The following is a 27,758-nucleotide window of genomic DNA, read 5'->3' as shown; positions in this document are numbered from 1 at the left end:
ACTCAACTGTTATATTTATGAATTAATTTTTTCCTTGGAGTAAAAATGTCAATCTTATTTGTTTTCTAGATGGAAGGGTTTAGATTTCTTACACTTTCACATTGTATACCTATATTGGCAATCTGGAAGGAATAACTTCAGCTTAGGTTGTATTATTATAATAGTAACTAAGAAAAAAAGAATTTGCCCAAGCATTATCTTATATCTGCTATTTTAATATGTAAATTAAAAAATCAGAATGTGATCTTGGGAATTAATAGACAATACCAACCAAATAAACAAATGAACAAAACAACAACCACATATGATTCCAGTATCATACAGAACCTGTAAATATATTTTCTTTCAAAAGAGAATATCAGTAAAATAAAAGTTGTTTAGATACGCCATGATTGTCAGCTAAGAAGGAAGCCAATCACTCGTTCAATATAGCACTGCTTTTCTGAGCAAATAACTGAAAGAGACAAAATTTCCAACATTTTATTCAAAATTCTCCATCTAGGAGCAAAGACATATAACAATGTGCACACATGCTTTAATAACTTATTTCACTGTACAACTTGCATCCCAAACAACGGTACAATAAATGAGCAAAAGAAACTAATTAGCACTTAAATAATCTAGCAAGTAAACAGCACTGAATACGGGGTTCAACAAGGTGGTATCTGTACACTGTTTCATGACTGAGCCATAGCATCCCTCATCTGGTTGAGTGTGTGTCTAAAAATTGAGATGTCTATGCCTTCCCTATTAGTGACGTGAAAGGCTGGTAGGACCTATGTTGGTTCTGGTTAAATTCGGTGGGCAAAGGTGGAGGGGCTCTACTACTTTTCTCCCTTTCTTATACGTGTCTTTCCCTTTTATGTTACTTTCACAGTTTTACATAAAAAATGTATTTTATGATTGTATATATTGTTTTGTCAATACTGTTTTAGCACAGAATTAGGTTAATTGGGTATTTTATAGCTAGCACAACGGTCCAAATACAGGAAGGAAACAAAGAAATTGACCACTTAGTTCTGCCAAAGTAGCACCTAGTAAAAACAGCAGGTCAGTAAAGTTTCTCCTGCTAGTCCTTGTATGATGAAGGCAAAGAGACATGGCAACAACTCCAAAAACATGGGCAGAAATTTAAGGAAGACGATATTATTCTCGTTCTTGAAAAGGAATCTTGCTAGTGAGTATTTTTCTATTCCATTTAATAATCTGAGTTATAATGATTACTAAATCAGAACAAGACTATACAAGAGGAAAACAAGATAAAAATGAGTGACTAAGGAAATCTGACCTTCTTCCAAGTGATTATATTTTCCAAGGGGAAAAAAAAGGCACAGGAGGTACACATTTCAGTTTGGCTCAAAAATAATGAAAAGGAACTGGAAAAGTTGGCAATAACTATGGAAACATTAAAATCCAATTCTCTCTATTTTCTGTGACAGAGCTCAACAAACAAACAGAAAAAACCACCCTGACCGTGGTTCACCATCATCGGGACTATACACAGTGCCTGACGCTTCTACCCAGACTGAATCCCGAGGAGTACGTCTGCAAAGCAGAGTCTTATAACTGACTTCAACAACACGTATGCTTGATCAATATTTTCTTTCTAAATATTTTCTTTCTTAATCTATGTGCAAGCTACCTTCCTTCTGTGGAGCTGAAAGAATCTAAATGCTCTGGTTAGTAGCTGATTGTAAAAGTATTACAGTAACCCCACATACCAAGGAACGCCAAGAGATGGAAAGTCAACTAGTCTTATGCCTGTGAAAGCTAACTCAGATATCACTTTGATACTTGTAAACATGAATCATAAGTTTCAAAAAACAGCAGTTGTGGTCAAGTTTATATCCTACATCTTTAAAAGACAGCAATACTATTTATTATAATTGTAAACATAATAAGTCTGTCTCCGAAGACAGCACATCCAGGAAAAGGTGCATTTATTGTAACCTGACATCCCCTTACAGACTTTTTGTGACAACTGTAGTGTAACTAACTAACTGCCGTTGCTAAGTAGGACCCTAGAGCATGACAGGAGGGAGTCACCTTTTCCAACATCACCGACCTACGTTAGCAGCAATTATGACTGTGACGAAACATTCTTAACAGGTTACACATTTAAAACGTCATTAGAACATCTCGTTCTTGGACACTGGTATAGAAAGGTCTTCCAAAGATAAAGGAGTGGAGGCCTGGCTTGATTTTCTCAGCCAGAGCCATTATTATGTTAAGATCGCCCTCTGCTGTTAAATCAAGGTCTATCTTCAGGTTCCGAAGCGATTTAAAGGGCTTTTTCCCCTTCTGCCTACAAATAATGATACAAGAGAAATTATAAGATAGAAGAGGTCCAAAGGGGACAAAATGAAAGCAATTAATGAAGGTTTGTCTTCCGTGGAGGAGTCTGACTTACGTATCATCTTCTATATATTTTATTAGTGTCAAGGCTTTTCTGTGAAGGACGAGCAGAAACTGCGCAAGGAAAGTACTCCTGAGAGACAGACCGGGTTTCAAATGAAAGACCTGCAGGAAAATGAAGCATGCTCATAAATAATTTGCTCCCGTTCTGCTTATCCACAGCATGTTTCTGCTGATAGTGCCTGGCAGGTAGCCCACGTTTGAGCAGCTCTCCCTAATCGTCTCCATAGATGGATACATCCTGGTGGACAGGAGGGGATGGACATACTGGAGCGGTCTGACAGTTCTGCTTCCTCTTTAAGAATGGACTCAAAATTGTCCTTCTACCTTAGACTACAATCATATTTATTTTGTTATTAAAAATCATGATGTAGGTTACTTCTGGTTGTGTTACTTAGCTTTTCTCTGTCCACATCTGCAATTAAAACTGGAGCTCCTAGAGGTTGAGCTGTGCTTACACTATGGTTTTGAGATATTCATATTTTTCTATTTTGAGGGGTGGGAGTGCATGCGTAGTGGTAGAACAATTTTATTTCTGCTTGGGAAGCATGGAATCACATGACTTTGAATTATCCCTGAACTTTGCAATATGTCACAGATCACACAGACCTGGATCCAAAATTTCTAGTTAACCTCAGGATTATATTATTTCAAAGCTACATCTATGACAACGGTTTCCTGGCCTGATCCCTAGAGTGACATCATAACAAAGTCCCTCTATTTTAAGAAATAAGACCCATATAATCTAAAATTTTCTTTAAAATCTAGATCATTTACAAAGAAATGAGACAGTAAGGGTGCTATCATTTAAGTAAGTCTTAAAGACATTTTTTGCTTAATTAAGGCAAATACACAACATTTGTACAAAACCTCCCTTCACTAAAAGAAAACATTCCTGGGTTATAAATTAGTGCTTAGAAGTTATTATCTGAACTGGGGGATGCTGCATCTTTAATTGTTAACATACAAACTACTTTCCATAAATAATTCAGTAGAAAAAATTTTGACACTTTAGAAAAATCAGAGATAAAACTACAAAAGGAGCTAATTCTGCAGGCATTGTGGGATATATTGAAACAGAAGACATATCCTATCATTCACTCTGACAATCTCAGGTTTAACACTTACCTGATCCAGGAAGGCTTTCACAAGAGTGTCTCTATGTAAGACATCTTGAAAAATATTCCTACGAAGGAAACAGACCAAATGTTAACATGGCTATACAAAGCTGTTTTCCACAACCTCTCACGCCAGCCAAACTGAATTATTCGAAATGGGATTATAAACATATTTATAAGAATTACATAAATAAATATAATAAACTACAATAAATAGTTTTGGAAATACAATAAAATAGATTAATACACTCATTTTAACTCAAGGATACATTTATCTATTACTGGAGTCTGTCAAGCCATAATGTAATTATTTTCTTTTTAATAGTGTAAGCAGTCCCAGGAAAGGTACATACGTATCTATCAATGTATTTTAATACCTCATCTTATAAATAATATTGAGAGCCTTAGGCAATTGGTAAATGCAACTACCAATTCCTGCCATCTCGAAAACATAAAACAGCAACAAAAATAAATATACGCCACTACTATCAAAAACCAAAACAAAAGGTTAACTTCATGTACTAATAACTCCTAATAAGCAGTCTTGGAAGAAAAAAAGAGCAAGAGGCTGAATGTTAGGAAACATTCAAGTGGGAATAAGGAACACACACAGATGATTATCTCCAACGTCTTACCCACTGGGTTTGCATCCACAAGTCCATCATCTGGTGAGTAACATGAATCAGCTACCTAAGAAAATGTTAGCTACATCGGCAATGAGCAGAGTCAGAAATTAAGTTCTAATTCACACTTGAGATAATGTTCATCTACCACACAACTTAAGATATTGTAGGCATTTTAAAAAGACTGTCTATTTCCCAGGTCCCAACCCCTTTTGATCTTTCTCTTCTTCCTTCCCTCTCCTTGCCTTCTACTTTCCTAAGGGATTTACTGGGATACTAGGCTATAATCAAGTCAGAGGGGTAACATAACATTTACTAAGGTAAGCAATTTTTAACTGAAAAGAAAGAGAATAGTAGGGATCATCATATACCTGATCGAAGTAGCAAGGAAAGAGATGTGTGTGCAGATGTAAATAGCAAAGTACCTAAAACTTCCTAGTTTTAGGGGATGGGTGTTCCCTACTGCAGAAGAAGGAAACTCAGAAAAGGGGAAAAAAAAATCAGCATTTCACAATTACTGGCTGTTCAACCGGTGGCCAGTGTGGGTAGTGACAGCACCCACTTTCTGGCTTTGGAGAGAGAATTTAGCTATTTAAGTCTAGTGTTCTGAACATATCTGCTTTATAATTTGATTGTCTTGGTCAAAAGGGAATTAGATGAAGCAAAGTGTCATAAGAAGAGTATTTTCAGTGACTGATTTTTCATGTTTAGGCAGTGAGTGAAATTATTTTTAAAGAGCTAAAATTAAAAATATCTTAAAAATAAGTAATATTGCTTAACATAAACTAAAAAGTAAAACATGTCCATAAAACATAAAAGTTAATAATACATCAATCTAGAGTTTGAAAATATTATGTTGATAATTTTATGTTTAGAAAATTTACTTAACAGCTGGAAACAAATTTTAAAAGTTCATGACATTATTTGTTATGATCAGCAAAACAAGAACAGGTGGCTCATCATAGTTTGTCAAATAAGCAAAGCCAACGTAACTGGCTAAAATGAGTAAGACATATTAAAACCATAGATGTATCTCCTCTAAAAAAAAATTCCAGAACTTTAGATAAAGTTCACTAAATTCCCACCAAAGAGCTCTCCAGCTACCTACCAAAAAAAAAACAGAAAAAATGGACAGCCAGGAAAAGCTGGTTCCTAATGAAGCCATCTTTCCGTATCTAGAGACACATGAGGCTGGGGATTCCTAGGACATGGTGTTCCCCTGCTATGCCTGCGGGAACACCTGCTGTCTGTCTACTGATGCGTCACAAGTCTGTTGCCTCAGCTCAAAATTTTCCTGTAAGACACAGGATAGGGTTGCTTGCTCCAATTGTACTGCTGCCTTATCCACTCAAACCTGGATTATTTACTAGTCAGCATTTACCGAGCACACTCTATATGCCGGGTACAGAGAACCATGAGAGAATACGACAATTTATTTTCCTGATTTCAGAACACTATTTAAGTGTTTTACAGTTCAGATTTCTTTTTTTTTCTTAATTGGGTCCACATTCAACATTTTATTGTCATTACTTTTTCTGTTAATTTACCGATCATACCTTATGGTAAGAAATAAGTAACACAATACCTTATGGCAAACACAATCATACTAAGAAAAACAGACATTTAAGAAAAACAATGCTTGATTCACCAAAGATTCCTTCTAGCATAATTAACATGTCTTCCCCTTTTAAACACTGAATTGTTTGTTTCTACTCATAAAAGACAGTTTCCTAATACTGCTGAATGACATCATCAGAAAGCAGGGCGTGACGTACAAGTCGGGGGTAAAGCTCTCATCTGTGTAGATGAAGGTGTCCTGAGCTACGTCCTCCTCTGAAGTGGCTCGCCAGAACGCTGCCAGCTCTGATCGCATGTACCGACGCTGATTATAAATATGTTCGTGACAGGGTGGCATCTGCTTGACAGTATTGATGTCCACGTCTATGTGTGTGGTGGGGTAGGGCGCATACATGACTTGCCGGAAGGGAAGTACAAAGCTTCCCGTTGAATCCTGTCAGAATGCAAAGAAAACTGTCTTTTACACCGAAAGATATGAAGATTATCTTTTAATTTAAAAAATTGGCTTTAACTTAGCAAACTCAGCTCTAGAAATTTATCCCAGAATATGAATCATGTTTGTGTGTCAAATTTGAGTGACGTGTGTGCTACAGCATTGGATTAAACAGTAAAACACCAGAAACACCCTGAGCATCCAAAAAGAGAAATAAATATTCATTCATCTTAAATAAATGAAAGTAATTTATTTAGCTGCTAAAAATTAAGTTGCCAATGTTTATGTGTTGATACTGAAAGATGTTCATAATATATTGTGAAAAAAGGAGCTTAAAACATGAAGAGTATAATCTAATTTTCTGGGCTGGGGAAAGGGGAAGATATGCAAAAATTACAGAAAAAGAAAAAGACCAGAAAGATATATGCCAAATATTAATAGGGGTTATTCAATGGATTATGAGATTACAAGTGACTTTTAATATTCTTGGTTATTCACATGTTCTGTTAAGTATCAGTTGCATATGCATTTTTATAGTAAGTAAGTATGAAAGTGAAGTGAAGGTGAAGTCACTCAGTCGTGTCCGACTCTTCGCGACCCTGTGGACTGTAGCCTACTAGGCTCCTCCATCCATGGGATTCTCCAGGCAAGAATACTGGAGTGGGCTGCCATTTCCTTCTCCAGAGGATCTTCCCGACCCAGGGATTGAACTTGGGTCTCCCGCATTGCAGGCAGACACTTTAACCTCTGAGCCAGCAGGGAAGCCTATAATAAGTATACTTTCCAGGTACAGTCAGTGGGTAGTCAGTTGCCATATAACAGTACCTACTGTTATAATATCAAAGTATGCTCTAAAAGGCTATACAATTTAAAGTTGCATGGAAAATTCTTAACAAACATGTTTTTATTAAATTATAGTTTCAAATTCTCTGCTATGCATTTGGTATAGGTCCCTTTAAGGGGTAAAATTATACAATAAGTGAGATGATGCTGAGGAAATAAAAGTACTAAGTACCTCACTGAGTTGAAATAAAAGTACTAAGTACCTCATTATGCCTTTATAGGAGAAGTTCTAATTTTCAGATCTGTACATATCAAATAAAAAATGAGTTTCTCTTAAGTAGTTTCTGTATTTAAACAATATTATTCTGAGCTCAGAGCAAGCATATTATTGAAAATATAACAGCTGAATATAATTTTTACTTGCAACAATTTTTAGTATTTTTTCTTTCATTTTACTATGCCTACATCCTCAAGAAAGCAATCACTGAGAGACTCAGACAATCATTAGGAAATCTACTTCTTATCTCTGACGATAATCGAAACATCAGTAATAGATTAAATAAAGCGAATAAGGATTCCCCATAATTAATGAAAATAATTGTTAATTTATATTTATCCGTTTTGCTCCTTGAAAAGCAGACTCAAGTAAATAAAGAAAAAATATAAAATAAATTTTTTCTTATATATACATATACACTGATATACAGAAACTGGTCAAATCCTATATACTTTTTCAACAAAGGAAGCAGCTTAACATTTTCTTTTCAGTAAATGAATGTGGTACATAAAACATAAAATGGTAACACAAAAATTCAAATCTGTTCAGTAAATAAGAAATATTCCCATTTTAGTTGTGTGAACTGATTCAAGCACATATCAAAAAAAAAAAATCCTGAGACCAGACAGGTGTGGAAAACACAAAGAAAGCTAATCTGTGATGTTTCACTGATACAAACTATAAATTTATAAGATATACACTCCATCCACAGACCTGTGAAAAGGAAGTCAAGCTCCTTACCATACAAACATGAGACACGTTAAATGCTAATGTTCAACATATAAAGAATCTCAAAAATGATTTTAAAAAAGGTGGTTTCACTTGTGATAAATGGAAAGTGTACCTTTAGTAGGCCTTGTACAAAGAGCCCTGACTCGTATTTAAATGATGATTCTGCTTCACACAATCTGGAGCATTTTCTCTCTGCTGGAGTCAGAAAAAGGCATAATGTTCTTACTATCTGTAAAATGAAAATATTTTAGCATTAAAATATGGATAAAAAGGCCACTAGTTTGCTTAGGAAAGAGACGTGAATAGAAATCTCAGGTGTTACTTTCAATAAAACCTATTCTGAAAAATAAGTACTGATCGCAGTAACCTGGAACAGTCTATGGGACTATAACAGCTACTGCTCAGCCTAAGTATTCTGTGGCCCAAGAAGCTTGGGAAACGTTAGTAAAGGTAGCTGTATGGCGTCCCACAGCCATTACCATTTGAACGCACACTCCGACTCTCTAGGTGACTGACACAATGTGCAGACTTTCTCACACTTATTTTACCATGGAAACCTTATTCCTAATCTTATATGAGGAAATAATGGCCTGACATAATTACTGATTGTATATCCACCTGGCAATAATTTGGATGAGAAAACTAAATGCAGTTAAATTAGGCAGAATTATATCTTCTGTTTAAAAGTTCTATATGTGAAATCTCATCACAATGAGTATAAAAGAATTTCTAAATCCTTGAATAGAATGAGAATTAATTTTATCAAACTTAATTTGAAATAAGCAATCCATTCAGTTGGGGTTTAGAAACCTATCATTCTGACGAGATTTGATCATAGATCTATTAGGAAAAAATAAAAAGTCATGTAACTATCTCAGAATTCAGGTTATATTCAGAATTTTTATGTTAAAATAGTGGTTTTTAAAATAGTGGTGGCAACCTTTTTTCCCTCAAATTAAAAAGATAAAAAAGAAGCTATTAAGCTAAAAGAGGATGGTAGATAAGAAAAATGTTTGCAAAATACAGAACCCCAACCATCGAGGCTTTTTCTCCCCAAGAAGCAACTGGGAAGGTCCTATGGAACCTGAAAGCTTTGTAGGACATGAACCGAAAGCTACCTTTTTGGGGCAGCAGAAATAAGAAGAAGCCACTAGATATCATATAATAACAGGTAAGTTAATCTGTCATAAATGGTTATACCAGAAATATAATCTTGGTAAATCAAGGGTTGGTTAAGTCTATAGGGAAGCTTATCACAGAAAAAAATATAATGAAATTATTTGTCAAGCAAATAATCATTCCTAACATACTTCTTGTGTAAAACCTGAAAAATTAGGTTTGCTTAAATTGATAAGATACATATACTTATCTCTAATTACTGATCAGTGAAGAAAAGTACAAAATCCCTTAGTTTACTACCTAATGCTTGGAAAGGTTCATGAATTCTTTTTTAACTCACAGAGCACTAAAGGAGGTGGTCACAAATGTTGCCATACAACCACCAATGACCACTTATTAGCAATAGGTTCCTAAAAGGAAAAGATTTAGAGGGAAAAGCAAGGTAATGAAATCAAGATGAATGATGAGATACCATTTCCTTGAAATTAGTACCAAAAGAACATGCCTATCTTCATATACATTAAAGATAACATCAGGAAATAGAAGACAAATATTTTTAAAAACATCTGATTTTAAAATATTATCAAAACCATTTATACAATACTGAGACTAGTATTTATACATTATCATGATGAAATTGATAAATGACTTCCTTTTCAGATAGTTTATTTTTGCCATAGGCTGTCCCAGTAACTTGGTCAGATTACACTGCCTCCTAATATTATAAGATCATCTTGACTGCAACCTAACCTTTAAATTACAATCCACATACGCTAGCAGCATTAAAAAATCAGATTATTTGCTGGATTACAAAATAAATTACCTTATTTACTTTCTCTGCACTGCTACCTACTACAACAGAGCAGCCACAAGTTTGCAAGTGTGAGCTGATAGCACTGTGAATTGAAAAAAAAAAAAAAGATTAAAAACATGTTGACTGTAAAATAATTTCACAGACTAAAAAAGAAAAAAAAAAAAAGACAAGTGAACTTCAAAAGACTCTGAATAGCTTTAAATGATGAACACCAAAGTTTTGACTGTAATGCCATCTTTTATTTCTATAGTACTCTGCATTTTCTACCACATGCCTTTCACAGATTCTATCTGAACCTTAAAACAGTGCAGTTAGTAAAATATCACAGTTTTATAGTGGAAGAAACTGAGGTATAAAGAGGTTAAAGTGGTTTGTTTAAAGTCAAATGGGGCTAAAAATAACCTCATGAATGGCTGACACTGAGCAGAATCAGGACTAAAGAGTTTCTGATTCAAGCCATGTAAAGGCTTTGAGGTTAAACACATACCTTTAAGACCCTATCATGAATCTAAAGGAGAAGACTGTAGACATAATATTTTATCCTTTCATTCCTCATTTTTTAAAACAAAATTTCATGATAATCTATAATTGTAAAGAAACAGTCAAGTAGAAGATGAGATTATGTAAGTAGAAGATGAGATTATAAATGCAGGCCAAGCACTTAGGGGACTGAGATTATAAATGCAGGCCAAGCACTTAGGGGACTAATGTGGAGGCACTCAATAAACACTGGCCATTATCATTGTTATTATCATTTTTCTTAGAATAAATACATAGAAAATGTTAGCTATTTGCTATTATTACGTGCCCATATGTGCCATGCACTGTTTTAAATGCCTAACACGACTCATCTCACTCAATCTTACAACACTCCTATGAAGTAGGCAATATTATCCCATGTTATAGATGAGGAAATGCAGGCATGGAGAGCTCCTGTAGCTTGCTCAGGGTTACACAGCAGTAAGCCAGGATGCCTGATTTTAGAGCTCACATTCTAATATCTACTGTAACAAGGAAAGGATCAGTACAAATATGAAAATTTTCTTTTCTAGGCCTAAGTACGTCCATCTATAACACAAGTTAATTAGAAAGGGTTCTTTGCTTCAGTTTTAATGAGAAGAAAAACAAGAAACCAGAACCAGACAAGGGTCCAAGAACTCTTATCTAAACACTATGGGAAACTCAGCTTCTTTGAATATTAAAAAGAGTCACATCAACTATATCATAGGTATGTAACAAGTAAAGAAGCAACACAAAGCTAAGCAATAATTCAGTCATGCATCGCTGACCCTAGAATAATCTAGTTAGGCATTCTCTTATTATTTTCTTCCTTCCCAATCTTGTCACAGGTGAGCATAAGATCTGCATCTGCTTCATCCAGCTTTTACGAAAAGAAACAAAATTCTTACTTGAGAAGAAAGCCTTCATGGCAGCTGTCACCAATATCATCATCATTGAGAACTGTATCAGCTATCTAAAATGCACCAAAAGGAAAAAAAAGAATATTCTGGCTGTTAACAAAACGCTGAAATAACAATTTTAATACATAAGTTTTCTGAAGTCTAGGTTCAATATGACACATTGCCCTCATTTCTGAGCATCACAAATCCCCATAAAACAATCTGTGTCACCAATATAAACGTGCAGAATAAATGATGCAAAAGCTGGTGAGACAGGTTAAGCAACCATTTTTACAAGAACTACTTCCTCTTCTGAGCTGTCACAATCAGGAAACAAATCTTAATTACAAAGTCAGGAAGCTGCTAATCTAGTTGCCTAAAGATTTCTCTTCACATCTATAGTGTGTAATTCCTAATGTCCTCAACAAATGAGTGATTAAGGAAATCACACTAGTGAAGATAAGGGAACCTCCATTAGCAGCTAGTGATCTGTACACTACTTTGTTACAAAAAGTACTGCACTAAACACTGATTGACTCTCTAAGGTCTGAAATTCTCATACTTCCAGGAAATACAAAAGTGGAAAATTTAACTAAACAAATTTATCATAACTGCTATTACTAACCAAAAGGTCTCTGTTTGGCCATTAAATTCAGGATTTTAAATGTGCTTGTTAAAGTGGCTCATAATTCATATGAATGATATGTATGATAAAAATTTGTACTACTGAAGTTAGAACATTACTAATATACGTAATAGTAATATAACTTAGGGGAATTAATAAACGGTACCATTGCTCCGATTTAACATGACAACTGAGAACTTACATCGATTTCTTCAGGAACACTGTGCGATTTCATAGATGAAAGCAATTCCATTACAGGAATGACTTCTCCAGTAAGCATTGGAATAATACTCTGACCCTGCAGAAAAAAGTAAAATGAGGTGAAGAAAATCACAAAATATAGGATGAAGTTGGCGATAACAAATCAAAAACTGAAAGCAAAGAATAACACCCTTTAACAGAAATACTTGATAACTTATTCAAACACTGGAGGAGGAAATAACAATCCCTTCTGGTATTCCTGCCTGGAAAATTCCATGGACAGAGGAGCCTGGTGGTCTACAGTCCATGGGGTCGCAAAGAATTGGACACGACTGAGCAACTGAGCACACACATTCAAACACAGCCTCAAAACAGTGTCTACTCCAAAACCTTTCTATTTCCAAACGATTTATATGCTATTTAAAACTCCTTTTCATTCTTCCAGGAATAATTTTCTTTAGTCAGAATGGAATCACTGGTCTATCATTTACATGCAATAATTAAATCACCACACCAAATTTAGAAAAAATCTCCTTTGCAATTTTGTGAACTCTTGCTAATCAAAGGTGATCGATGTATTTTATATTAAAAATGGGGAAAGACAAGCGTAAAAAGGCTTTAAAATTCTCAGTAGAAATCTCAGTAGTAAAGCTTGAGTCAATACTCAATCTCTATATTCATAATAAGGTATAATCTACCCAAATCAAAGTCATAGCATGTATTTTTAAGAATCAATAAAGAAGACAAGCTTCCTTTAGTGTTCTTTCAAGGTAATACTACGACTGCTTACATCTCAAAAATGTAACTTTAAAATCTGCAGTTTATAGAAGGAAGCTGAAAACTCAACAGAGAACACCACACGTGTGAAGTGCTTCAAGTATGGGTAGCTCCCGCATGCATTCACGGCCACTGTTCAGTTCAGTTCAGTTCAGTTCAGTTCAGTCGCTCAGTCGTGTCCGACTCTTTGCGACCCCATGAATCACAGCACGCCAGGCCTCCCTGTCCATCACCATCCCCCGGAGTCCACCCAGACCCACGTCCATTGAGTCCGCGATGCCATCCAGCCATCTCATCCTCTGTCGTCCCCTTCTCCTCCTGCCCCCAATCCCTCCCAGCATCAGAGTCTTTTCCAATGAGTCAACTCTTCTCATGAGGTGGCCAAAGTACTGGAGTTTCAGCTTTAGCATCATTCCTTCCAAAGAAATCCCAGGGCTGATCTCCGTCAGAATGGACTGGTTGGATCTCCTTGCAGTCCAAGGGACTCTCAAGAGTCTTCTCCAACACCACAGTTCAAAAGCATCAATTCTTCGGCACTCAGCCTTCTTCACAGTTCAACTCTCACATCCATACATGACCACAGGAAAAACCATAGCCTTGACTAGACGGACCTTAGTTGGCAAAGTACCAAAATGTTTTGCCCATGCTGAAATCACAAACTTTTAAAGAGGCAGATGAAACTGTCATATGTCTATCAATTTTTAGCTAAACATGTTTTTAAAATCACATATTAAGATCAATCTAAGAACAAAACTTATCCCCTCATTCACATTTTAGGAAATGATTATATTTAAACTCCTTACATTAAATTGAAGAAAGTAGGGAAAACCACTAGACTATTCAGATATGACCTAAATAAAATCCCTTACGGTTATACAGGGGAAGTAACAAATAGATTCAAGGGATTAGATCTGACAGACAGAGTGCCTGAAGAACTATGGGCAGAGGTTTGTGACATTGTACAGGAGGCAGTGATCAAGACCATCCCCAAGAAAAAGAAATGCAAACAAGGCAAAATGGTTGTCTGACGAGGCCTTACAAATAGCTGAGATAAGAAGAGAAGCTAAAGGCAACGGAGAAAAGGAAAGATATACCTATTTGAATGCAGCCTTCCAAAGAATAGCAAGGAGAGATAAGAAGACTTTCCTAAGTGATCAATGCAAAGAAACAGAGGAAAACAACAGAATGGGAAAGACTAGATACCTCTTCAGGAAAATTAGAGATACCACGGGAACATTTCACGCAAAGATGGGCTCAATAAAGGACAGAAATGGTATGGACCTAACAGAAGCAGAAGATATTGAGAAAAGGTGGCAAGAATACACAGAAGAACTGTATAAAAAAGATCTTCATGACCCAGATAATCATGATGGTGTGATTACTAATCTAGAGCCAGACATCCTGGAATTCTAAGTTAAGTGGGCTTTAGGGAAGCATCACTATGAACAAAGCTAGAAGAGGTGATGAAATTCCAGTTGAGCTATTTCAAATCCTAGAAGATGATGCTGTGAAAGTGCAGCACTTGATATGCCAGCAACTTTGGAAAACTCAGCAGTGGCCACAGGACTGGAAAAGGTCAGTTTTCATTCCAATCCCAAAGAAACGCAATGCCAAAGAATGTTCAAACTGTTGCACAATTACGCCTCTCACATGCTAGCAAAGCAATGCTCAACATTCTCCAAGCCAGGCTTCAACAGTACATGAACCGTCAACTTCCAGATGTTCAAGGTGGATTTAGAAAAGGCAGAGGAACCAGAGATCAAATGGCCACCATCCGTTGGATCATAGAAAAAGCAAGAGAGTTCCAGAAAAACATCTATTTCTGCTTCAATGACTATGCCAAAGCCTCTGACTCTGGACCACAACAAACTGTGGAAAAGTCTTAAAGAGATGGGAATATCAGACCACCTGACCTGCCTCCTGAGAGATTTGTATGTGGGTCAAGGAGCAACAGTTAGAACTGGACATGGAACAACAGACTGGTTCCAAATCAGGAAAGGAGTACGTCAAGGCTGTATATTGTCACCCTGCTTATTTAACTTATATGCAGAGTACATAATGCTCTGGATGGGCTAGATGAAGCACAAGGTTGAATCAAGATTGCTGGAGGAAATATCAATAACTTCAGATATGCAGATAACACCACCCTTATGGCAGAAAGTGAAGAAGAACTAAAGAGCCTCTTGATGAAAGAGGAGAGTGAAAAAGTTGGCTTAAAACTTAACATTCAGAAAACTAAGATCATGGCATCTGGTCCAATTACTTCATGGCAAACAGACAGGGAAACAATGGAAACAGTGACAGACTTTATTTTCTTGGGCTTCCAAATCACTGCAGATGGTGACTGCAGCCATGAAATTAAAAGATGCTTGCTCCTTGGAAGAAAAGTTATGACCAACCTAGACAACATATTAAAAAGCAGAGACATCACTTTGCAGACAAAGGTCGGTTTAGTCAAAGCTATTGTTTTCCCAGTGGTCATGTATGGATGTGAGAATTAGACTATAAAGAAAGCTGAGCGCCAAAGAACTGATGCTTTTGAACTGTGGTGCTGGAGAAGACTCTTGAGAGTCTGCTGGACTACAAGGAGATCCAACCAGTCCATCCTAAAGGAAATCAGTCCTGAATATTCATTGGACTGATGTTGAAGCTGAAACTCCAATACTTTGGCCACCTGATGTGAAGAACTGACTCAGTGGAAAATATCCTGATGCTGGGAAAGATTGAAGGCAGGAGAAGGGGATGACAGAGGATGAGATGGTTGGATGGCATCATCGACTCAATGGACATGAGTTTGAGCAAGCTCTGGGAGTTAGTGCTGGACAAGAAGGCTTGGCGTGCTGCAGTCCACGGGGTCGCAAAGAGTCAGACATGATTGAGCGACTGAACTGAACTCAAACTCCTTACGTGCCTATTTGAAGTAGAAACTCTGCATTCCTAGGACCAGTCCTTTTTTTCAGTGACTTAACCTAGTTTTCAGAGCCCCATATCATGTTAAGTTGCTTTAGAATTTAAATGTGATGCTGCCTCCGGAAATGGTATCCTAAGTCATAGGCCCCCTTGTATCTCTCAGGATGTTTTATTATAAAAAAAATTTGATCCTGTAGTAACCCATGAATATAAACCTTCATTTGTTTTTGCTTTTTAATTTTTTAAATGTCAGTTTATAATTACAACAATCAACACATGCAATTCAAAAAGACTAATGATTGAAGTTGTGTTAAATCTGCTTACTTGTAAAACAATTTTACGATATGACAGCTACAAGCAACTAAAACTAGCATGACTAAACTTGTTTTAGACTATATATCATCGTCAAACAGTACTTATTGCTCAAAATAAAGTCACCGCAACCTCATGATCTGAGATTTGCAAGAACTCAATTATCAGGCAACTCATTTTCAGAAAGGATAATTATGGGAGAATACCGTCCCTTTGGGCCTTCCCTGGTAGTTGATCTGGTAGAGAATCCACCTGCAATGCAGGAGACCCCGGTTGGATTCCTGGGTTGGGAAGATGCCCTGGAGAAGGGGTAGGCTACCCACTCTAGTCTTCTTGGGCTTCCCTTGTGGTTCAGATGGTAAAGAATTCGCCTGCAATGCGGGAGACCTGGGTTTGATCCCTGGGTTGGGAAGATCTCCTGTAGGAGAGCAAGGCAACCCACTCTAGTATTCTTGCCTGGAGAATCCCCATGGACAGAGGAGCCTGGCAGGCTACAGTCCATGGGGTCGCAAAGAGTAGGACATGACTGAGCAACTAAGCACACACCTTCCCTTTCAGTTCAGTCCAGTTGCTCAGTTGTGTCCGACTCTTTTCGACCCCATGATGTAGGCATATATACTATTTATACACAGCATCTCAGACATTTATCATTATAAGCAAATGGAGATCCTCCCTGAAGCTTAACAACAACAAATACTAGATGGCTGAACACAGAAGAGGCTCTAAAATGTCTTGAATTTCTCAGCAGGAAAGCGGTTCCCCTTTAAAAACCTCCTGTTTGTTCAAGTATGTGTGTGCTTAGTTGCTCAGTCATGTCCCACTCTTTGCGACCCCATGGACTGTAGCCTGCCAGGCTCCTCTGTCCATGGGGATTCTCTAGGCAAGAATATTGGAGTGAGGTGTTATGCCCTACTCCAGGGGATCTTCCCAACCCTGGGATCGAACTCAGTTTTCCTGCATTGCAGGTGGATTCTTTACTGTCTGAGCCACCAGGGAAGCCCAAGTATAATTTCCTCCTGACACAGAAAGGGGAGGATAACATTTTAAGAAGAGGGCTTAAAAGAGAAATAAACCTTAACGTCAATCGCTGTCAACTTTATAAGCACTGATTTCTGGTTTGAAAAACTCCCAGAAAACGTAGAATTTTACTGGGTTCTAAATTTCATTATGTTGACATAACGCTACTAGCTCCTCTATAACTAGAAGGTGCATCCAGAGGTTGGTGAAAATCACCCCGTTCCTGGGCACACTTCTTACTGCCTAGGCAAGGAAAGCCAGGCTTCTGTGAGTAAAGGGAAATATTTTCTTGTTAAGTCTTAGACCTTTCTCCATATCTGCCTCCTTCTGACTTCTATAAGTGTTATTTACAAAAGTACAAACATATAAATTTTGTAAAGATCACTTTATAGCATTTTGTATTTGCCTTGTTTATATTCCTATATCCTGACAAATTTCTAGAAAAAGTTATTGTTTAAAATACTATTTGTCTCAGGCATCCCAAAGAGAACCAGAGAGAAGGCTTGTTTACACTGGAGTTTTCAGAGGAGTAATGAGGGTGGCCAGAGGCGATGAGAGTAAATGCAGAGAACACTTTCTCTGTGGGGAGATCTCCCTTCAGAGAATCTCTGCCCTGGGTTGAAATGCTTTGTAATTAATTTCCATGAGGGAAGCCATACCCTTGCAATCATGCTTCTCAAACCCTGGTGCCTGTTCCCTAAGGATATTCAAAGCCATGGGATAAACACGGCATGTTTTCTTGGAGACTTGATACCACCAGAAGCCGGGATGGTAAGAAGGTAAGGAATACTAGTGGCAAACTGTAATATTAAAACAAATAGATATATCACAGAATAAAGTGTAAACTGCATGAGGTTTAAATTGAGAAAGGAGCATTGATATAGACATACACTATCATGTGTAAAATAGATAAGTAGTGGGAAGCTGCTGTGTAACACAGGGAGCCTACCCTGGTGCTCTGTGACGATCTAGAAGGATGCACTGGGGTGGGGATGGGATATATTATATATATAAAAACTTATGCCTGATTCATGTTTTTGTTCAGCGGAGACTGCCACAAGACTGTAAAGCAATTATCCTCCAAAAAAAAAAAATAATTTGCAAGATACAAATGAGACGTCAAAGAAATATTATGCCTAGACCTGTGTGTGTACTCCCAGATATCTTAGGTGTACTCACTCTCTTGCTATAACTACTTCTGTGGAAATGCTTAAGAAGCAATACCTTAAAAAAAATAATATATAGCGCTTAAAATTTTTACTATCCAAAACTTATCCTATGCAAATGGAAAAAAGGTAGCAAAATATTAATTTGTAGATGCGGTTCTTATTATCATTTATTTATTTAACTCTTCAGGTCTAAGATATGGAAGTTTTCATCCAATTTATTCCATTTATCCCCATAAAGGTTCTGTTCGCATTCAGGCTCACTCTGTCCAACTAATAATGTCTGCAGGGAATCCTCTCAACCCAGGTCTCCTGCATTGCAGGCAGACTGTTTGCCATCTGAGCCAGCAGGGCACTTTAACAGAAGCACCCCTTAGCTTTATGCAGCCCTTAGTGGTGGGTCTGGCCGTGTCCGGGGATGAGAAATCTGCGCCTTACCTGATCTTCCATTCTCTCTGTGCCTTCCAAGACGATTTTCTGGACATTTTCTTGCCTCTCCTGAGCGAGAGAAAATTCATTAAAATTAATAAACCATAACTGTTAGGTACTTGTTTATTTTCCACAATACAGTTAAATGGCAGACATCTTCCTGGGTAATTTAATTCATGGGGAAAAATACTTTCCACTTTAGGGTAAAAAAAAGGAGGCGTGGGTGGGAAGCACCCAACAAATCCATGCTTTCATAGACAATATGAAATAAAATAACACCCTTTTGGTCAGCAGTTAAAAATAGAATTTGACAGAAAGACAGTCAATGTAACATCTGCAAAGTTTCACAAAAGAAACTAATGATTTGTACTTTCCAAACTGGATAAGATCAAGATGAATCTACGGAATATCGAGCTAGATTTTAAATGATTTTTATAAACGTGAGAATTAAGGAGCTATACCTGCAAACATAGTTTAAAAAAAACCTCTTCTTTTAAAAGATATTACTTTCCCCTACTATCTGGTAAAAGCCTTACAAAAATCAGTAATGCTTTAGTGGATTTCCATGTTAGTATCAAACTGCAAAGCAGAAAGAATGAAATTTGCTCTTCTCATGTGCCAGAATGACAATATATGGAAATATAAATATCACTATTTATTAAACTATAGGATTTAAGTGATAACAATAATTTCCTCTAGCTCAAGTCACAAAATCGAAAGGAATATCTTCTGAATACCATTTGGTCCAACTTCTTCATTTTAAAATATTTGGGAACTTGGCAAAGAACTTAAAGGGACCAAAGGTTATATGGGCAAAGGCTTATGAAACAATTGTCCTAAACTGCTTACACTATACACAGTAAGTGAAAGACAGGGTCATGCAATGCAAAAATAAGCTTTCAGAGTCAAATACTTCGCAAGACAAATCCAGACTCTGAAGCTTATGTTTCTTAATTTCTCTAAGCTTTGGTTTTCTGTTTACAATGTGGAGCTATCATCTTCTACCTTCCAGGGTTAAAAGACCACAAACACTAGCCTAGATGGATCTGTACCTAATATAGTAGAAGCAAATAACAGCTCCTGTTTGAAGTTAACTGTATATAATTTCTAAAAATTAGATATAAATGTGTGTGCATGCCCACTCAGTTGCGTCTGATTCTTTGTGACCTCATGGACTGTAGCCTGAGAGGCTCCTCTGAACATGGAATCTGCCAGGAATACTGGAGTGGGTTGCCATTTCCTTCTCCAGGAGATCCTCCCCATCCAGGGATTGAATCCAGTCTCTTGCATTGGCAGGCGGATTCTTACCACTGAGCCACCTGGGAAGCCAGATATAAATGTACTGGAAGGTAAACAGTCAGTGGCTAGGTTAGCATGCTTAATAAGTTCCAAACCCACTCACCTTATGCATCCATATCCTCCCTTTCCGGATAATGTGAGTTAATCTATCCACACACACTCTGTGAAGTGGGAGGTAGAAGCTCAGCTCTGTCTGGGGAAGTATAATCGATAGTCCATAGGTGCTTCTATCCCCATTCCAGTTTCCGTCGAAGATTAACGAAACAATAATTACTCCTTTCTCAGATAAGACAAAGAACTTCACATCTATTGCCCCACTCTCTGCATTTCGAAGGATTTCTCCGTTGAGGGTATGGTTGGCAAGAAAAGTTATTTCTCCGTCGCTGAGAAGTACCTGTTCTGTCTTTGGAGCCCAGATGTGCCTTACTCTGGGACCAAGAATATTGTCCCAGTAAGCGAAGGTCGCTGCTAATAAAGGGGATTCGCCACTTAAAGCAATCTCTGTCTTTGCAACAGCTGGAGATGGTGGTGGACAGAGGGTCGACATCTCTGCATCCCATTTGTCACATTATCTGCAAGCTCCAGGGGTATCTGGACAATGACATACAAAACCAGTAATCAAGTTCAGTGATTTTAAAAGTCATCCATCAAAAACGCAATTGTTGGTATTGATATCTACACGTGTGCGCATACTCAGTCATGTCTGTCTATTTGTGATCACATGGACTGCAGCCCGCCAGGCTCCTCGGTCCATGGGATTCTCCAGGGAAGAATACTGGAGCGGGTTGCCATTTCCTCCTCCAGGGGATTTTCCCAACCCAGGGATCAAACTCACATCTCCTGCGTTGGTAGGCAGATTCTTTACCTTAGAGCCACCTGGGAAGCCCACTGATATATACAACACGACTTCGTTTAAAATGGATAACTAACAAAGACCTGCTGTATAACATGGAAAACTCTTCTCAATACTCTGCAATGACCTATCTGGGAAAATAACATGAAGAGTGGATATATGCACGTGCTGTACAACAGAAACACAACACTGTAAACTAACTATACTTCAATAAAAATTAAAAAAAAAAAAGTGCACTCTAAGGTAAAAAAAAAAAAATCTTAAATGATTTAGACATATGTGGTTTTCTCCTCTCCAGTCAAAAAGATGTGAAAGCATGTCTCCAACTATGCATGGCAGGGGCACATTAAGTGTTTGCTGATATGATGATAATTTCATGATACACAGTAGTAAATTACCACTTATAATCAGGATACACACTTAGAAATCCAAAATAATGACCTTAAAAAAAGCCTTTGAACATTAATATGAAATATTCTATACTAAAGCTCATCAAATAGATCCTCACTGTTTCTAAATGGCCAGCCTATTTGCAATTCTAATATGATTGGCTATTTGGTTCCTGAACCATAGGAATTAAAGAGAAGCCAACTGGGAAAGGGAGGGCTCACCTAGAGACCATGGCCCCTGTTGTGGGCTGAACTGTGCCCTTCCCCACCCCAAACACATATGCAAGTCCTAACCCCCTGCGATCTTATTTAGAAATAAGTGTAATGAAGCTAGGATGAGGTGATACTGAATCAGGATGGTCCTAACACAATGGCTGGTGTCCTGACAAGGAGAGAAAGCTGTGGAGGCAAGCAGACAGAGACAGGGCTGTGTGGAGACGAAGATAAACTGGAGTATGTGGCTCCAGGCCAAGGTATGTGTGCTGGTACTACCAGAAGCTAAACAGAGGCAAAGAGAGATTCTTCCCTGGAGTATTTAGAGGAGCATGCCTCTGCCAACCACTTATTTTGGGCTTCTAGCTTTCAGAATTGAGACAGGATACATTTTTACATCACCCAGTTTGTGGTACTTTGTTATGGCAGTCCATACCTGGCAGTAGAAAACCTTAAAAGCTGCTAAGAAGGCGGGGGGTTGTGGGGGGAGGTGGGGTGGCGGTGAGGAGAGAAAAGAAAGACAAAGACCACAACAATCTGGAACCATATGAGAAAATGAGGAAACAGGATGCACAGGATTATTCTCAACATACTCTTTGGGCATCAAGGGTATTAAAGCCAAATACAGGTGTTTAAAATGAGGTAAGTATATTTAATATGCTGTTCAAGAAATAGGAAATATATTTAATATGCTATTTAAGAAAGCAGTGTGGTATTTTATCATTACAAAGAAGCTTCTACACTAAATGGCTGAAGTAAAAAAGCTTTAATTATTTAAAACATGTAGAGGACTAAATGGTTGGATGGGCCCTTTCAATCTACTGAGAAAATAGAGAAGAGTGAACTGCCCAAGGTCACTGAGCCACACTAGAATCCAGGTCTCTTCGACATCTTGCTGCTGCTGCCAAGTCGCTTCAGTCGTGTCCGACTGTGTGACCCCATAGACAGCAGCCCACCAGGTGCCCCCGTCCCTGGGATTCTCCAGCAAGAACACTGGAGTGGGTTGCCATTTCCTTCTCCAGTGCATGAAAGTGAAAAGTGAAAGTGAAGTCGCTCAGTCGTGTCCGACTCTTAGTGACCCCATGGACTGTAGCCCACCAGGCTCCTCCATCCATGGGCTTCTCCTGGCAAGAGTACTGGAGCGGGGTGCCATTTTGACATCTTAACCCACTCCAATGAATCACTCTAAAATTGTACATTCAATGAGGTATGAATGCAAAATGAATCATTCCTGCGTATTCAGTGCCAATTTCATTTAGGCAAGTCTAAAATTGTGGATTCTATTCATTATAATGGTAAAGGATAGTAGTTAATAGGTGAGCTATGATACATCTATCTTTGCCTGTATGATTGCTTTAGAAATAACATTTGATCTATAACTAAGGTCATGTCAAAGTAAACCATTTTACTTAAAATAAAGAACTTTATCTACACCTTGTCAGGAGGGCTCAGAGACCGATGAAAAGCAAAAAATAAAATACTCTAATTTTAGAGTGCTGTATGAGCACTTTTATCATGATGTCAAGAATGGATATACAGCGTTTGGCAAAATGCCTAACTGTAAGTATGTGCAGAAATCGTTTAACACAAAGACAGTCCTTGTGTATTTTTTATTTTAGAAATTCATTTAGGGAATATTCACAGTTTTAAATGTGCTGTCTCAATTTAATAGACTTTAGAGATTACACTCAGTATAAGTTGTATAGCTTGCTTAAAATATTCACTGTTGGGACTTCCCTGGTGGTCCAGTGGTTAGGATACCACGTTCCCAATGCCGGGAGCGTGGGTTCAATCCCTGGTCAGGGAACTAGGATCCTGCAGCCCACATGACTCAGTCGGAAAAAAAAAAAATCCATTGTTACAGATACGATTTAAATACTTTACAATGACAGAATATAGGAATATAATTTGAATAGAAACTGTAATGATGCTAAGATAATTAATAACAGCAAACTTTAGAGGCCAAGGAGATGCATTAAGTAAACACATACCCATACCAGTATACTGTAACATGTTCTTTTGTTCTTCCTTTTTGGATTAAAAAAGGTGAATAATCATAAAAGTAATACTGCCATTCAAACATTTCATCATTGTATTGAAAATAAAAAACACTTCTTAAGTGGAATTGAGCCCTGGAACAAAATCTGGTTAGATTATAGCACAACCTTTTACCTAATTGTGAAAACTGTTCTATTATAGGCCACTAACTACGTTCAACGGAAAAGGCAATGGCACCCCACTCCAGTACTCTTGCCTGGAAAATCCCATGGACAGAGGAGCCTGGTGGGCTGGAGTCCATGGGGTCGCTAAGAACCAGACACGACTGAGCAACTTCACTTTCACTTTTCACTTTCATGCATTGGAGAAGGAAATGGCAGCCCACTCCAGTGTTCTTGCCTGGAGAATCCCAGGGACAGGGGAGCCGGTGGGCTGCCGTCTATGGGGTCGCACAGAGTTGGACACGACTGACGCGACTTAGCGGCAGCAGCAGCAGCAGCAGCAAGTACGTTCAATCTTACTGCTAGTAACATCAGAAAGAAAATAAAGGATGAAGATTATGTTGAATTGTTTAGCTTTAAATCTTACTAGAAGAAATAACTTAAGAAATTAAAGTCACAGAGAAGTATAGTTAAGAGAGCAGTAAAATGAATTTGCTAACAGTTAAAGTCATCATCTTTGGCAAAGAAAATTCACATATACAGAAATGGCTTGAAATCAAGAGTCTTTCATCAATATATCTTTTTACATGTAGTGCTGGCTACACCAGACAGTTATGAAACAAGAGTTTTGAGGTAAGCCAGGATCCAAACTGGGTGACACAGTGGCTTGCCACACTCCTGTAAACAAAGAACAGGGTTCATGAAGGTATACCCAATATACCTGCTGAAAATAATTCAACACATGCAGACATAAAGATTAATTACCACATGTTAAAACTGTTAGCACAGGGGTAGTTTTAAAGTTTTGCTTTTTTTAAACCTCTGCTAAAAATCAGTCGTCTCTTCTCCGGTTGATATTTAGAAAGTTGGTTGGCCTTTACTGCTGTTGTAAATAAGAACTCAACCATCATTAGGCCCACATTTCTCATAACCATGCTTTCTGTTTATTACCTCCCAATCCTAAAAGAGGGGGCTTCCCTGGTCGTTCAGGCTGTAAAGCATCTGCCTGCAATGCGGGAGACCTGGGTTCGATCCCTGGGGTGGGAAGATCCTCTGGAGAAGGAAATGGCAACCCACTCCAATACCCTTGCCAGGAAAATCCCATGGATGGAAGAGACTAGTAGGCTATAGTCCACGGGGTCACAAAGAGTCAGACATGACTGAGTGACTTCACAATCCTAAGAGAGGGCTTCCCAGATGGCGAGGTGGTAAAGAATCTGTTTGGCAATGCAGGAGACTCAACAGACTTGGGTTCAATCCCTGGGTTGGGAAGACTCCCTGGAGGGAGAAATGGCAACCCACTCGAGTATTTTAGTCCGGTAAATTCCATGGAGAGTGCACACACACACACCCATCTCTCACAGCTCCAGTTTCTCTAACAGGCAGGCTAACGTACTACTCCTTAGAATTACTTAATTAAAACAGAAAAATAGGAGTCTTTGGTTTTTTCTTTCTCTGAAAATTAATTTGGATTGCTAACAGAGCCAGAAAAACAACAACAACAAAAAATGACATTGTTTTATTAACTTTATAAGGTGGGAGGAAAAAACCCTTTAGCTCCTATGTAATTGTTCCCCGGGGCAGGTTACTGCTAGCCTAGCGCACAATCTATCACTTCTCTTGTTTTCGTTTCATAGACTACATTCATCATGATGTTAGTTTCCAACTGATTCAGGGCTTTCCTAGACGGACAAGGTGCCGGCAATACTATCTGTGTCACATAACACCATCGTATTTCAAGTATTCTGACTCCAGGCTATTAATTCCCCATACATTATATTCCTGCTTCTGTGACTTTTCCAACGTCTCAGATCATCAGTAAGATATAACAGTATTTTCCAAGCTCTTTGTACAAATTAAAATGCCAGATGGATTGACCCCTCCTTGCTTTGGCTCACAAGATGAGAACAGTCTGAATCGGAATTTATCCACTGGCCACGGTCAGACTGTTTTCACTAAATCCTAACAATCTCCATTGTTTCGGAAAGGGCCACCTCTCTAGGGCAAGTGCGTGACCTCCCAGTCTCCTGAATACAGAAGCCTGGTGGAGATCACCAGGGCCAGTCAGACCCTGTGTGGTCAAAGCAGACGTGTAATCACGGCACTTCTTTCTGCAACTGATGCCATCAGTCAAGTGATACCCAAATCATAATGGTCACTTCCTTTAAGTCTGTGCAATCTCGGAGAAGAGAAGTAAACAGGTCATGAACCACAGAACGGGAGCAAAACCCAGTCTAGAATTGCTGCACCAAATTCCAAGACATCAGCAATCCTTAGAAACCTCGAAACCGAGACAATTCTGTAAGCCAGCAGTTTGATCCCAGCCCACCCCAACCCGCTTCATCCTCTCTCGGACCCCGACTCGGTCCGGAGCAGCCGCGCGCCGCCAGCTCTCTGGCCTTCCCCGGGCCAGGCCTCTTGGTGCCCGAGGCTCCTTCCCCTCGAGCTCGCGCGGCACAGGGATCCGACGGATCGATCTCTTCGGATCTCACGCCAGGACCCCGGGAAAGAGCCAGCTCGGGGACTGCGGGCGGGAAAGCAGAAAAGGAGACGGAACCCTATGCCCCTATCTCTGCACCGCCGCTGCCGGAAAGTCCGGGGCCCGGATGCAGGCAACTCCACTAGTCGCCGGGCTGGAAAACCCGATGCCCGCTTTCGGTCAGGGGGGAAAGGGAAGACCCGCAGAGCCGAGCCCTGGGGAGAGCCTCCTCCTCCGCCCTTGTCGGATCCCAGCAACCGAAGCCCAAACAGCCACCTATGCGCCGGCAACTCACTCACCCACTCGCCACCGCCTGCTGCTTCGCCGTCGCCGCCGCGGGCAAATGGACCGCAACCGCAGCCCCGCCCCCAGCTCTGGCCCCGCCCCCTGCCCCGCCCCCGTGAGCGTCGCGTCCCCGAACTGGCTTCACGCCACGGTCATTTCTCGCCTCGTGCTTTTTTCCTGGTTAAATTTTTTCCTGTCCTTGCTCGTTCACCGTCCGCGAATATAGTGAGAGCAAAGGGAGGAGAGAAAGGGCGGGAAAAACAAAAACACACACTTCCTAAACACCCGTCCTTTCTGGGCCCCGCCCCCGTAAGGAAGGAACCGGGCAGCAGGGATGGCTGACGCATTAAGCGCCATCTTCCACGAGGGCGGAACAAGTTGCAGCACTACCATCTCCTCGTGGGACACCGTAGGTACGTCTTGGCGTTTTCGAAATACGATTACGAGGCCGGCGAGAGGAGGGGCGGGGCCTTCTTGCTCTATCCCTTTGCTCAAAGACGGGCTCTGGAAACTTAGCGTAAGGAGTTAGCCGTGAAGATTTTATAGTTTACCCGGTGGGCTGCCGGGCCCCCAGAAAGTAAAGTCGAATTGATGGCTGTGAATTGTTTTGTTTGTGTTTGGCAGGTAGCGGGCGTTCAACAAATACTTGATGAATGAGTGGATTTCTTTTATTTATGACACAATTCAGTGTACTGTAACTTCACCCCAAGTGTCCTTAGGCAATTTCCCTTCCCACAATATATAGTCACCGCAGCTTTGTCTTCTGTACATATAAGCATTTTCTCAGGCATGATTTTCACATCTTTAAAGATCCTATTAGCCAGTTGCACAATGTGAGTTGGGGTTTTACTAACCTTTCAAAATATATTTTATTATTCTCTGATGTGTTGTAAGATTTTTTTTAAATTTAAACCTCGAGTTAAATCAGCCTTTTGGTCTGCACATGTGCATATTCAGGTTATTTGCTGCAGATGAGTAGCACTAACATTTTAAATCTTTATAAATATCTTTATCGTTCAGAGGAAGAAATACACAAAATGATTCTCTCACAACTATACTCTCTGCGGAAATAGACCCCTTTGTGTTTTATGCTTATATCAAACACCAGAAAAGCTATCATTTGTCTAGTTACTACTGTGTCTTTGGTGGTGTGCTTCTCAGCCTACATAAAGAATTACGCCCAATCCTCCTAACATGTTTAGGATATAGATATCGTCATCCTTGTTTTACAGAGGATTTGACTAAGGTTCAGACAGATTACCCAAAACCATCCAGCCAGCGGATTCAGGCCAGTTTTGTGCAATTCTAAGCACCCACTGAGTTCTGAGGATACCAGGCTGATACTGAGTTGA

The 27,758-nt window shown here is 38.9% G+C and overlaps 1 protein-coding gene across 1 annotated transcript; it reads right to left on the bottom strand.

The window, feature by feature from the left end:
- Positions 1-330: 330 nt before the first annotated feature.
- C9orf72 (C9orf72-SMCR8 complex subunit) lies at positions 331-26,462 on the bottom strand. The gene is made up of 11 exons (XM_052644879.1): positions 26,421-26,462; positions 20,132-20,619; positions 18,739-18,798; positions 12,120-12,215; positions 11,302-11,366; positions 9,902-9,974; positions 8,072-8,188; positions 5,932-6,167; positions 3,544-3,601; positions 2,411-2,520; positions 331-2,305 (listed from the first exon to the last, which is right to left on the bottom strand). Exons 2-11 carry the CDS (start codon positions 20,573-20,575, stop codon positions 2,119-2,121), a joined length of 1,446 nt encoding a protein of 481 aa, XP_052500839.1. The 5' UTR covers positions 20,576-20,619; positions 26,421-26,462; the 3' UTR covers positions 331-2,118.
- Between the last annotated feature and the right edge of the window lie 1,296 nt (positions 26,463-27,758).

The sequence above is a fragment of the Budorcas taxicolor genome, chromosome 8 (genome assembly GCF_023091745.1).
Source record: "Budorcas taxicolor isolate Tak-1 chromosome 8, Takin1.1, whole genome shotgun sequence".
NCBI classification, from domain to species: Eukaryota; Metazoa; Chordata; class Mammalia; order Artiodactyla; family Bovidae; genus Budorcas; species Budorcas taxicolor.
The sequence above is the reverse complement of the archived record's forward strand: the minus strand, read 5'-3'. Positions and strand labels throughout refer to the sequence as shown.

Bases quoted from the DNA above. Each gene is read 5' to 3' on its own strand.
- C9orf72 (XM_052644879.1), bottom strand. From the start codon at position 20,575: ATGTCGACCCTCTGTCCACCACCATCTCCAGCTGTTGCAAAGACAGAG. The intron at 18,799-20,131 runs GTGAGTGGGTTT...TCTCTCGCTCAG, and splicing joins GGAGGATATGGATGCATAAG to GAGAGGCAAGAAAATGTCCA. The intron at 2,306-2,410 runs GTAAGTCAGACT...CATTATTTGTAG, and splicing joins AAATATATAGAAGATGATAC to GCAGAAGGGGAAAAAGCCCT.